Below are 13,626 nucleotides of genomic sequence, written 5' to 3'. Positions count from 1 at the left end.
GACTGTTTCAGGACTTTATTGAAAGAGGCTTATTTAGAAAGCTAAAACAACAAATGCCATGTTTGGGTACCTAAGTGACACATCTTTTAGAAGAGGAATAAAATACTGTGGACCAGCGTGTGTAATGTTACAGCCTGTGCTTCTCTGCTAGAACAGAATTAAACCAGTACATATCAGCGAGGTTAAATTGGTGTAAAGAAGAGGAGAATCTGAAGTGCATTTTTTCAGTTCTGCCTGGTACCAGAATGACAGGTACATAAAGCAGAAAGATTACCTATGCCTCTGTTTTACAGAGCATGTTTCTGACACAGAAAGTAGTTTAGGATTGCTAATTACTGCTGCAGCTAATAAACATGAACTTCACTTGAAACTCAGTGATTGGAGTGGCAGTTATAAGGATTTTTTTGTTTCAGTTAACTATTGGTTCTTTAAAGCAGCATTTCTTGAGAGATGCTGGATTCTTGCCAGTCATGGAAGTATCTTGAATTACACTGTATTTACTGACTTTTTTCCATGTTAACTAATGTTGAAATTGAATTTATGTATTTTTTTTTCTTGTGTTTTGGATCTGTTTAGCTGAGCTTGGTGATTATGATCCGGAGGAACACCCAGAGAATTACATCAGTGACTTTAAGATTTTTCCCAAGCAGTCACAAAAACTCGAGAAGAAAATGGCTGAAATGCATAAAAATGAATTCAGGTAATTGAGAAAGCTGTTTGGCAATGAGCTAAGAAACACTTGTATATTTCCAAATAGAGAATGTTAAGTCAGGAGGGTTTGTTCCTTGGATTACAATAGATGCTCTACAGTTCAATATGCTGTTTCATTGTAGTGGTTTTTCTTTTCCTGTTAGCCTTCATTAATCATAGCTGATTCCTGAACATGTGCTGGTAATTTAGACTGCATTTGCTTCAAATGTAGACCTGGTTAGTGGGAGTGGTGCACATCATGGATGCTGCTCTGGTTGATTAGTGGAATAACATCTTTTAATTAGAGATCACATGTCTTTTGCTGTGAAATTTCTGTATGTAGTGCAATTATAAAATTATTGATAGATTTTGACCTGACAGAAACTAAGTTATTTTGTCTGTAGTTTGTTAACATGGTGGCAAATTGCACGGAAATATATTTAAATAACTTATTTGGAAGACTAAGGAGGTGAGATTCAGAACTCTGCATGCCCTTTTTATGTCCTAAACTTTTAATAATGTGACAGTGGGGATGGACACAGATCAATCAAGTCTTTTTGTTTCCAAGTTGAACGCGTCCCAGAAGTACGGTGTTTCCGGGAGAGATGTAGCCGTGCGTTGTGCAACTCTACCCTCTTCAGGATTGTAAGCAAATGACATGCACCGTAGTCTCAGGGCAGCTTGTTCGGTGCCCCAGGCGGTTTGCTTAGTTGGGAATAGTCCTCGGAAACCCTGGAGAGAAATAGAATGTGCAGAAAATCAAATTAAATCAAACGATTAATTACATAAAGTAGAAGGATGATTTTTATTCAAAGATTACAAGGCCCTTTGCACTTGCTTAAAACCTCTGTGATTTTTTTTCATATTGCAACATGCATAAATACTTGGTGGGAGACTGTATCAGAAGCCTCTCTGAAATCAAGATAGACAACATCTGCTATTTTCCCCTCATCTTCTCAGTCAGTCATAGAAGGCTATTGGATTAGTCAAGCATGATTTCTGCTTGGTGAATCCATGTTGACTGCTCCTGATAACCTTCGTTTCCTCCGTGTGCTTAGAGATGACATTCAGGATGTGCTGTTACGTCACCTTTCAAGAGAGGAAGGTGAAGCTGACTGGCCTATAATTTCCTAGGTCCTCCTTTTTGCCCTTTATGAAAACTGGAGTGACACTGGCTTTTTGCCAGTACGCAGGAACCTCTCGTTCTCTATAAACTTGTTCTCCAACCTTTCAAAGATAGTGAAAAGTGGCTTAGCAGTAACATCTGCCTCTGTCTTCTTCCTGATAAGGTGGCCTGTAGTAAATGCCCACAAGACCCATGTCAGCCTGCCCTTTAATTCTTACGCATAACCTCTTGACTTGTTCTTTATCCACGCCTAGGCAGAGCTTGATACGTTCCAGTTGGTCTCACATACAAAGAACAACTCTACCATCTTGCCTTGCTAGTCTGTCTTTCTGAAGTATGCAGCTATCCATGACAGCATTCCAGTCATTCAAGCTATTCCACCATATATCTCTAATTGCAATGAGATTGTGTCCCTGCACTATACAGAAATCTCTAATTCTTCCTGTTTATTCCCCATGCTGCATGTGTTAAGTGTACAGACACTTCAGAGAGGTAGTTGAACATGCACACTATTCAGAAGGGGTGCAAGAAGATTTGTGATAGCCATACACACTCCTGAGGTGGTTGGTTTTCTGGTTCTCGTCTCGGGAGACAGCTGAGGAACATTCACCACTGCTCTTGTTGGCCTGGCTTATTCCGGAGTTGGCTGCGATGGTGTGAGTGATGCCACTACGGATACCATCCATGAGTGACTTCACTTGAAAGCCCACCTCACCAAGCTGGCCACTTCTAGACAGGTCAATCCCATCCTTCTCTAACAGGCTGTAGTCATCAAAGAATGTCCCATTGTCACTAAAGCCAGAACCCTCAAGACAGCACCAGTCGTGAAGCTAGTAATTGATTTGCATTATACATCTATTTCTGGCTAAATCCTCACTAGCTGTTAGAATGAAAGAAAAGATAACTTGGGCACCAGTATTTTTCACTTGCACCCTCAGGTCTTTATAGTCTTTGATTCTGCCCAGGTTCTGGCTTGTGGTGTCATTTGAAAAAGTAGCAGGTTTTTTTCACTTACTGCAGTATCTGATGTGTCTTACCTATTAGCCTAGTTACAAAGACAGTTTCAGAGCTGTCTGGAGAGTACTGTAGTTCTGTCTTCCAAAAATTGATCATCCTATTACATTTTTTTACATCAGACATTCACTATTCACAGGGAAGTTTTACCTTTTTTGGATATTTAATTCCATGGATCTCTATTCTAGGAGTACGAATTAATAAAACATAACTGTCATACAATGAACTATACATAGAGAGGTCAGAGCTTGATGATCAGGTTTCTATATCTAGCTGGAAAAAGATAGCTAAAAAAAGCATTGAGCTAGTAGTCTTCTGTCTGGTATTGATTAGCACAACTTATTCACTGCATTCAGCAAGTTGATTTTTCTGATAAGAACTGATATTTTGCTGAGTATTTTTGAAAATGCTGCAAAAGGTTCCCTGGCCTTTTTTTAAACAAAATACTTGAATCACATGTTAGCTGAAAGCCAGCACTGGAGGTAAAAACTAACATGAGGAGAGTGTAAGAGACTAAGAGCCATTTTAATCCAGCTGCCATTCTGCTACATTCAGAAGAGTTATTTGTGAGTTTCAGCACTGCAACTGAGTTTGATTCTTTGTTTTCTTCAGATGTGTAAAATAAAAAAAGATCATGCAGCAGGATTCCAAATAACCAAAGACCTGTGGCTTGGAAGAAGCCAGTTCTTCACTGAATCCTGTCTCAGCATCCTCAAGGCCCATTCACTGGCACATCTTTTCTTCTACAGGATGATGTGAGAAATTGCCTTTTGAAAGGCACATGAAGACCATGAGGGGAGTGCATGGGAAGCAGCAACAGGGTACTGTGACAGCTGCCAGTAACTTAATGACTCATGCCATTTAGAAGCCTTGTTCTTATTAATTAAAACAGATGTATGCGCCCATTTCTTATCCTTTGTTGCTGTGAAAACATCACTGGTTTTTAGCAAAATGTGACCTTCTATGTGACTTCCTAGTGCACCTAATTGCAAAACCATAAATGTGACAGACAGAAATGCATGTCAGCTTTTTTGAGCTGTGATTACCTTGTGAATTTTAATTAATTATTCTTCCCTTATGGAGAAAGGGAGAGGTACAGGAATTACTTCGTTTAACCTTACCAGCAATGGGGCAAACACATGCCTTGATTTAATCACAATACATATGCTCATTTCCTTGTCATTTGAAGTAAGTCCTCTTTTGAAACATGGTATACTGCTGGGAGGTGAAGAGATAATGTTCTGTGACTTAAAATCTTAGAATATGTGAGGATGTACTAGGAGCTTGGAGACTTGGAGACTTGTTCTTGAAAGAATTCAAAATTGATTTGAGTGTCATGTTTCTGGGTATGGTTACAACAGAGCATAGCTACTGAAGAAATAGCAACTTACATCTCTGTTTCCCTGCCACTCTTAACAGATTGAGAAAAATTTGGACCATACAAATCTAGATATTCTGTGAGTGTATTCTGGTGTACCTGTTTCTCCAAGTGGACTGAATGCTAAGGTCCCTCCCCAACCAAATAAAGGTTGTTCATTTGCATGTCCCTTATCCCTTTTAGTTAGATATGTGCAAGTGTTTGTAAAGTTGCATTGTACATCACATCAGTGAAATGATCCAAGTTAAAAAATATCTTACTTTCTTTTACTTGACTTCCATGCAAAAGTACATGGAACCACATGTTCCAACTTATTTGGCGGTATTAAAGACACTTAATATACAGCACTGTGCTGAGTATATAAAGCTGTAGTTAATTTTGATTTCTTGTTACCAAAAGCTTCCATGTTAAAAAAATATAGTAAAAAATTCTGTATAGATTTGTGGAAAACCAAACCAAAACTAACCCATCAAATCAAGTTAAGCAGAGTCATGACATCTAGGTAGAGGAAAGGAATGCTGAGTGAAAGGTTAATTCTTCAAGCATGACAGCAGGGATTATTTAGGAATACTGGGCTTTTATGTGAAAGATCAAACAGATGATCTTCATAATCTCTTTGGGATTTGAGCTTTTGTTGGGGTTTTTTTAGGAGTTTGCTCTTTTCAGATGTTCCCAAAACAGTTGTACTTTTTCCATGGCAGAATTACTAGTGCTCATTTATGCAGGCAACCGGCATTAATAGCCAGCAAAGTTGTGCTTCTAGCTGTTGCTATTGGATTTTGTGGGATCCTGTTACAAAACAATGGACTTCATTCATATCTATGCACCTTTGTCAGTACTAGTTCTAAACTGGCATCTGTGTTGTAACAAACTCTGGAATTTGCTTCAGACAACCAAATAAAGCATCAGATGTTTTCAGTGCAGTCACATTCCTTTTTCCCTTTTCTACGACAAATAGCCCTTCTTATGAAGTTGTATAAAATCTTATGTCCTGTAACAGAACATCTGTTACTCTGATAAAATTTCCTGGCTTTTGGGAGCTATCTGCCAGCCAGAACTCCCTGAGGCCAGACACCTGAAAATACAGAGATTTCCAAAGAGGAGATCCACATAAATCCCTATCAAGGGAACTTTGTAGGAATCAGAAAGGATTTTTCCCTTTTTGCTTTTTTTGAAAGGGTTTAGTGGTTGAAAATAAAGATTCTTTTTTTTTTTTTTTTTAAATCCCACCTGAAAACTGATAATTTTTGCTTCTTTCTAATACAAAATATTATGCCATGTAATTTATATGAAAGTGTAATGTAAACAGCAATTAATTTATCTGAAAACCCTATGCAAACATTGACTTTTCCCTGTAAATTACAGACTGTCCTGGGTTCAGCAGCAGCAGTCAGTTTTTCTCCTTCTTAGTAGCTGGTGCAGCGCTGTGGTTTTGACTTTTGGCCTGGGAATAATACTGATAAAGCCGATGTTTTCAGTTGCTGGTCAGAATGTTTACCCTGACCAAGGACTTTGTGAGTCTCATGCTCTGCCAGGGAGGAGGAGAAGCCAGAAGGAAGCAGGGACAGGACACCTGACCCAAACTAACCAAAGAGGTATTCCATACCACAGCACGTCATGCTGGCGGATGTAACTGTGAGTTCCCCGGAAGGGCACATTCTCTTCTCTGTCGGGCTCATTTCCGGCGGGTGGTATCATGTTCTCTTCCCTTGTTATTTCTCTTATCATTGTTGTTATTGGTGGTGGCGGTGGTGATTTGTGTTGTGCCTTGGTTGCTGGACTGTCCTTGTCTCGGCCTGTGGGGGTTGCATTCTTTCGGTTCTCCTCCCTGTCCCTTTGGGCGGGGGGGAGTCGAAACTGCATGGCTGACTTGCCGACTGGCTTAAACCACGACACAGAGTTACATGACCTGTTCAAATGCCTGTTTCCCAGGCTGACCTGGGACCTGCTTGGTATGGCCAGTGTGGGTACAGGCTCAAAACAGATGAGTGCTACTGAACTGGCTGTTTTCTCCATTTTGTTTGTCAAATATTCTGGTTTTTTCAAAAGTCGTATGTGGGAGAACATCTTTTGGGAGAAGAAGTTTCCTCTGAGGGCATGAAATCACCGCCATGTTCTGTTATTAACTATCTCAAAAGCAATTTAAACTTTTAAGCTAAAGGGTAGTATTCTTTTGAAAACCAGAGTAACAAATTAATGCTTGTCTTTAATCCAAGCTGAATTAAAAGTGTTGTCTAAATTTGATTTGAAAGGCATATGACGTTTTTATCCTTTGCGGCATCATCTGTACTGTAACTCCTCAGTGGGGATTTAAGCACTTCTAAATTCCCTCTGCTGTTCTAACTCGTACTGAATTCCCGTCACTGTACAATCAGTTACAATGTGTGCTCAGACTCTGATGCCAGCAGGAGTACAGGGTTTCCCATTCTCTGCTGCTCTGGCTCTCCAGCTTTTATGCAGACATGGAGCTGTCACTGGAGTCACTGGCAAGCGTAACTACAAATGTTTCTAACAGAGTATATTCTGGGAGGCTGTCCTAGAAGACTTGGCAAGCCTTGCTAGAAAATGCTTCTCTATGTGGGTGTTAATATCATTTGATCAAAGATTAAAGCAACTTCTTGCATGCTGTTGAATACATTAAAAAGTGCTAAACCTGAATTTCCATTTAGCAAGTCCAGGATAAGGTGGATCTTGTATTTCACTGAAGAGGTTCTTGCAATTAAAACTATGTATTATCTGCTCTTATGCATTTAATGCTGGGAGCACTATGCTTTAAATATATGCTTTAAATTTAGCTTCGTGTACTACCCTAATCGCATTGGTATCTAACAGCCTCATATGCATGAAGGGAATCCTATCAGAAGGACGTACAGTGTGCGCCAAAACTTGCAAGTCGTGTTACTGGACACAGAAGTCTCTTTGCTGTGGACTAAGGATCTGTTGAAGTTTACATGAAAGGGAGAGAGCAGTCTGTGAAAGAGCAGGAGTTAGGCTGGGACAGGAATAGGCTGACTTCAAGGCTGAAGGACCCAAAGTCTTTGTAGTTCTCAGCTATACAAAGTATACCAAGGACTTTGGAGAGCTGAGGAGGATGATGATGTGTAGTGGGAGTTCAGAGGCAGATAGTGGTGACAGCTGCTCAGGGTGCCACCTACGTTACAGCCTTGGGCTGCACTGAATGTCCTCTTCATTTCAGCCTTGACAGCCCAAGCTGGCTCATTTACAATTTCCTGGTATAGGCATTTAGATTTTTCCATGAGGCTGTTAAGTTGGCACATGTACATTGGCCCATGGCAGGGTGGTTGGAAGTAGGTGATCTTAAGGTCCTTCCCAGCCTTAGCTATTCTATGATTCTATGTCACTGAAACTTCAGTATTATCCAATTCTCTCTCATTTAGCAATCTCATATTAAGGTGCCATAGTGTTTGCTGTAATAGGTGAATAATCTGTTTCTATTCTGCTGTAATTTTCTGGTGTATTCTTTTGCTCCATAACTCTTACCAGTTGTAATTTGACTAAATATACATTTATATATATTTATTAGAAGTTTGAAATAACAGATTCTCTTGGTCACCTAGTCCTTTCTCAGAAGAGAGTATTTCCTGAAGGGTTATGGTAAGAAGCAGCTGAGCATCATTTTAATGGGAGATACAGTTGTGGCAAAAATCTAGAGAAAGGAACTTCACAGACAAAAGAGGTGTCTTTCTCCCGCTCTTCTCCGAGAGTTCTGATACTATGAAAAACTGAAAAGACACATAAGACATGTGATTTTTCTTTTAATGGGAACTCCAAGAAATACTCAATAGAAAGGTTGACCTATTTGAAATGAATAAGGTATCTATTTTTATTGTAAGTGACCATTTTTTAGCTGTAGGAAAGATTTAGTGCATGTATATGTGTGCATAGGCTTTTCACCACTCCGCTCTCCTCCCTTCTTCTTCTGAAGACTAGTCATAATCATGACCCTCAAATGTGGTTGCTTTCTTTACCAAGCTAGTTGTTGCTTATCTCATGGAGGGGTTTGGATTCACATTCTGCATTTTAGCATACTACTGAATTCAGATGTCTGTGTGAATTTCTGCAATGTAGGGATTTCTTCATCAGCTGAAAAGGACCTATTGCCTCTGCCTTCCTTCTCCCTCCCCCTCTTCCTCCCTCCCCACCTCTTCTTTATCTGGGAGAAGGCTTTATGGCTAGGTGTCACAGCACCAGACAGATGAATCTACAGTGATATTAAAACCAGACAGCTCACGAGATGTCTCTGTATCATGGGAATAGTTTTAAAATTAATAACAGGTAAATTAAAACTGCATTTACTACGTGAATATATTCTGTCTATTGAGTAGGCTTAAAGTTGTCTGGGTTACTGCATCAATTTAAGACGTACAGTTGAAATACAAATACCTAAACAGAGGCTTCAGAGATACTGTCTCAGCCTCTCTGAAGGCACACAGGTCATTTGAAATGTTCTGGTAGAAGGAGTTATGTAAGTGGCACATGTCATAAAAGTGTGCACGGTGTAAAATTAAACCCGTAAGCATTTAATAGACTTGGTAAAAGAGTTTTAAAGAGATTATTTGGGTTTTTCTGATCTATCTGAGAGAAAAAAACAGTTTTTCAGTACAAGTTAAAATTGATATTTGAGTGTTCTTCAGTTTTCTAGGTTTTATATGTTCCTGCAGTATTTCAGCAATTCAGCTACTTGCCCGTGATAGGGTCTCTTTTCATATGCAGACCTTTTTAAAGGCTGTTCTCCTATTGATGAGGTGGCCCAGGCAGTTCTCAGGGAAACAGTGCTGCTGCGTGGGCAATGTGCAAAGCGTGGCCTCACTAATTTGACAAACTGAGAAACAGCCTGCATCACAATTTCGCTTACCAGTGTCTTCATTTAGTGCTTGTGCTGTTGTCTGCAATACAGCTGAAATACTGATAATTGTAGCAGATTTGTGTTTCATTACCACATAGTCCTCTTTAGGACCTTCATAGTGACTTAGAATGCTAGCAAAGAAACATCTCCACTGTCTGCCAAAATCTCCTGAGCTTAAAGAAGTAGTAAAAACTACTCAAGACCTTAAACACTGTAGTTGTATAGCAATTGGAGTCTCAACCATCTGTAAAAATATTTGAAGAAACAACAGCAAAACCTCAGCCATGTGGTAAGTAGTTCTGTGATTGTTATGTGGTGTAGTTAAACCTGTTGATTATGCAGAATTCTGGCTTTTTTTTTAGGTTAAAAGGAAACCCAGGTCACCTTTTCTTCAGAGAAATGTACAAGATCTGGAATATAGCAAGGAGGATATTTCCTAGATGAAGATCCTTCTTGAAATAATAGTTATGTGATCTCCTGAGGATGCAGTGAAGTATGTCCACAGTTGCAGGACAGGGCGAAGGATGTTTGATGGAAACCGAGCCTACGTTAGTTAAAGGTTTATGGCTGGTACTTTTCCCTGATTTGCATGGAGGTGAACATGTAATGTTTCTAGAAGCCAGATCATTATATACACATGTATTTATTCTTTAAACTAAGTCTATTGAAACACCCTCTTGTTTAATCGAACATGGGGCATGCTCAAGCACAGGATTGCTGTTGTATTCTGCAGCAAGTAACTCTGACATAGAGATGAGGCAAAAGGATGAACAATAATTATGTCTTTTATTATTATTATGAACAGTATGTTGATAGGAGTATCTCACAGCACTTTGTAAGTCAGTAGGGGAATCAGGGAAGACAGATGAAGTGGCTTCACTGAGATAATTCAGGAACCAAGAAACCAAGAATAGCATTGAAAATGGTTTTTACTTGCTGTTATTGCTATACAGTCTTCCCTGTTTGTTTAAAGGAATTAATGCTCAATCGTGTGCTATCTCATCCTTGACTTTCATTAAGTTTCACTACTTCAGTTTGTAAGATACATACCTCAAAGGAAAGGTATGAAGGGAAGAAAATTCTAGAGTGAATTGGTGTGAGCAGACAGCAAAACAAGTAGATCATTGTGGTGGCACACCCTGGAAGTATTCCCTGTTGAGCTTGTGGCCTTTGAAGTGCTTCAGAGTTGGAGACCCTGTGGGGAATAAACAGAGCTTGTACATCCTCTACTGTGTACTTCTCATGAGCCTAAAGCAAAAAGCAGAGTGTGTTTTAGACTTCTAAGTCTTCTGTTAAAGTCTTTCTTTGATTAAAATTTTATCAGGAATTCTTAAATTGACTGATTCCAAGGTTGAATAATTAATTCATGGCTAATAATTGTGGAGCTGTAATTTCACAAGTAATCCACATTTTCTTATTTGTATGGTATACAGAAACTTTTCTGTGTAATGGTTTCCTTTACTGGTCCAGTTCAGAACCTTCAGCAAACTCCAGCTGCATGCTATAGTGGTTGCAACATATGGAAATAATGTTGAACACTTACTGAAAAATTTGGGAAGTCATACAAGGTCAAAAGCAGTGAACACACTGAGAGAGAAACCTGACTTTCCTGAGAGAACTGAGTTACAAAACAGGAAAGATGTGCTGTGTAAGGCTGTTTGTTGCATATAGGAAGCTTAAAGGCTTTTTAACAGAGCCTATCAAAGGCATATGTAATGTTAAATCAGTGATTAACGAAAAGATGTTGACTTTGCTGATAGGATTTGCTATAGTTACATTTTCATTTAGTAAGGAAAATTTCAGTAGTAAGAGATGAAAAGTGTATTATCAGGGCTTGACAATCCCTTCATAAGGGATGAATGAGGATTTTTTTCATTTGATATTGCCCTTGATGTTCTTTTAAGGCTTTGCACAGTAGCTATTTGGTTAACCTGTCATCTGATAAGACCAAACTTGTCCATGTCTTATGTTTTTTTTTTCCTCAGAATTACCACAGCTTGTTCCACTTGACATGCACAAAGACAGTGTAGTTTCAGAAGCTATAGTTGAGAAGAGCATGCTAATTCTTTTTTAATGTCTCTCTTTAATAATAATTGCAATTCAATATTTTTGGTGAGGTGTCACTGCCCATGGCAGGGGGGTTGGAACCAAGTGATCTTAAGGTCCCTTTCAATCCAAAACATTCTGTGATTCTATGCCAAAACCCCCAAATCACATTTTCCAAACTGATTGTAACTTTTTGGTCCATTCAAACCAGAACACTGACTACTTTCCTTTGTACCAGTAAAGAGAGGTGGAAAAAGATGTGTTTTATGATTTTATTTTTTTGTGAGGCCAAGTCTCCAATAAGCAATCAGACCATCTGTTTTTTTTTTTTTTGCTTCTTATTATGCAGCGTAAGTGTTCTAAGTAATTTAGGTCAAGTTAGTTAATTACGTCTGTCCTATGCAGTTGGTTGGTACATGAAACAAACTTGTTGCCTTTTTAAGGCTCATTTATTGTCTTACAGTTGAGATTACACTTAAAGTTGTGATTTATTAGTATTGAAAATAGAAGAACTGTTTAGTACATTGCTACTAAATGCTGATTGGGAAAATAAGCATTTTTGTTTTGTTTGCTACTTTCATGGTGACCTCCCTTTAAATATTTAGCTGTGTAAATATGCACTTATAATTTTTGGTGTTTTACATGAACATGTTTTGCTCCATTGAAAAGTGTTGAGAAAGAGACCAAAAAAGGAAGGAAACAGAAGAGCACTTATTCTCTAATCTTTTGTGGGTTTTTTTTCTTTAAAAGCTAAACATCAACAAAAATGTGATCTGAAATAAAGTACAAATAGTGTAGTATGAAAGAGGATCAAAAGACATATGAAAGACCCCAAAAGATGTATCATGATGCTGACTAAGAGATGACGAGCAGTGAAGTACAAATAAGCATGAGTTTAAACTTTGTCACAGAAAAGTTTATTGACAATTACATTGCCATGGACCATTAGCTTGTTAGGTTCAAGATGGGATTTGACATTCACAAGCATGCTAGACATTGTCTTAATTGTTAAACTGTACTTTGGCTGTGTACTGAATCTCATATGTCAATGCTTGTGAAGTTTCTAGCTACTTGCGGATAACTTGTTACAGGGAAATTATTCTTCATCAGTGCACGGAGCAGTTTTTAAATGCCAGTTCCCAAGTGCCATTAGTCACAATGTAAGACTGGACCCCAAAATGCAGCGGTAAGATAAAGTATGACTGTTGCTGTGTTCCTTGGAGAACAGAGGCTAGCTCTTTGACCCATTGACGATGTCTCATTTTTTGGATAGTTTGCATGTGAGGCATTTAAGAGGCCTGGCTTTCTAAAGGTCCTAAGCACTGCTAATTGTCACAAACCAGTATTACCTATCAGAATCATATATTCTAGTCATGCAAATACGTAAATAAGATAATACTCAAAACAGTTCGCTTACAAACAGGCATTGTAAATCTGTGTTAAGAATTCATTGCAACAGTGTTAGAAATAAAGACATTACAAGAGAAAAAAATCAAATAACAAAACTTACTCTAAAACTCAAGTCTTGCATGGGTATATTCATGGTTAATTATGGACACCCTAAAAATAGGGGCATATAATGGAAATGCTGACAGATTCTGAACTACCATGTTGGTAACAGGCACTGCTATAATTAGGCGTGCATCTGGGTAGACAGTGCAACATGATCTATGATTTGGTGATTCTATGATTGATGTGTTTATATCCTGCCCTGCAAGGAATGTTTGTTAATCTGCACAATCCTTTTAAATTAGTTGGGGAGCAGGAGTTTGTGGAAAACATATACTGAGGTTTATTTCATATTCAAGCTGATGTGCATGTACATCAGAAGACAAGAAATACTTGCAGGATATTGTATAGCTGTGGTTAATGGCAGTAACCTGATGTTGTCTCAAGACTGAGATAAAAACATCACTGTACAATCAGCATGAGAAAACATGCAAAAAGTTTTCTATCTTTATATTATAAAGAAAACATAGTTAAAATAGTTTGTATTTCAGTAAGATCTTTTCTTTCCTACTTTTTTAGGTTTTAAACTCCCCAGCCAAAAAGTCTTTTTCTCCAGTTATTTTTTTTTTCCTGTCCTTTCCAACCCTAACCATTCTATGGTTCTATGAAAGTACTGTTTCTTTTGTAATTTCAGAGGTCAGAGCCCAGCTGTTGCTGAATTAAATTTGCTCCTGAAAGCATATTCTTTGGAAACTTACGGTGTTGATCCTCATCCTTGTAAGGTAACAGTTATTTTTACTAACATTCAATAAAATGTTCTTTTTACTAACTTGTAATAAAAATACATTTATCTGTTTTTTATCCAATCACAAATATGGAGTAATCGATACTTTTTTATTTGAATTAAAAAAATTAAAAATGATCTTTCATATTTAAAAGGCAAGTGCACTGTATGTTCTGGTTTGTACTCAAGAGTTCTTGCTTATTGTAGCAACCACTGTCAGCAGTACTTCCAACACAGCATCTTGTAGAGGAAAAAACGTATTGCAAAGTCTT

General features: G+C 38.3%; 1 protein-coding gene across 1 annotated transcript in view; it reads left to right on the top strand.

Moving 5' to 3' along the window:
• Nucleotides 1-13,626, top strand: part of FRMD3 (FERM domain containing 3) — a gene marked incomplete at both ends in the record, with an annotated part of 139,313 nt that overhangs the window by 98,410 nt on the left and 27,277 nt on the right. The window contains 2 exons of the mRNA XM_080638309.1: nucleotides 577-700; nucleotides 13,265-13,352. Coding sequence (XP_080494435.1) covers nucleotides 577-700; nucleotides 13,265-13,352 — 212 coding nt within the window. The remainder of the gene's footprint in view (nucleotides 1-576; nucleotides 701-13,264; nucleotides 13,353-13,626) is intronic.

Source organism: Psittacula echo, assembly GCF_963264785.1.
Source record: "Psittacula echo genome assembly, chromosome: Z".
Taxonomy (NCBI): Eukaryota; Metazoa; Chordata; class Aves; order Psittaciformes; family Psittacidae; genus Psittacula; species Psittacula echo.
This window is presented reverse-complemented; position numbering and strand designations above follow the sequence as displayed.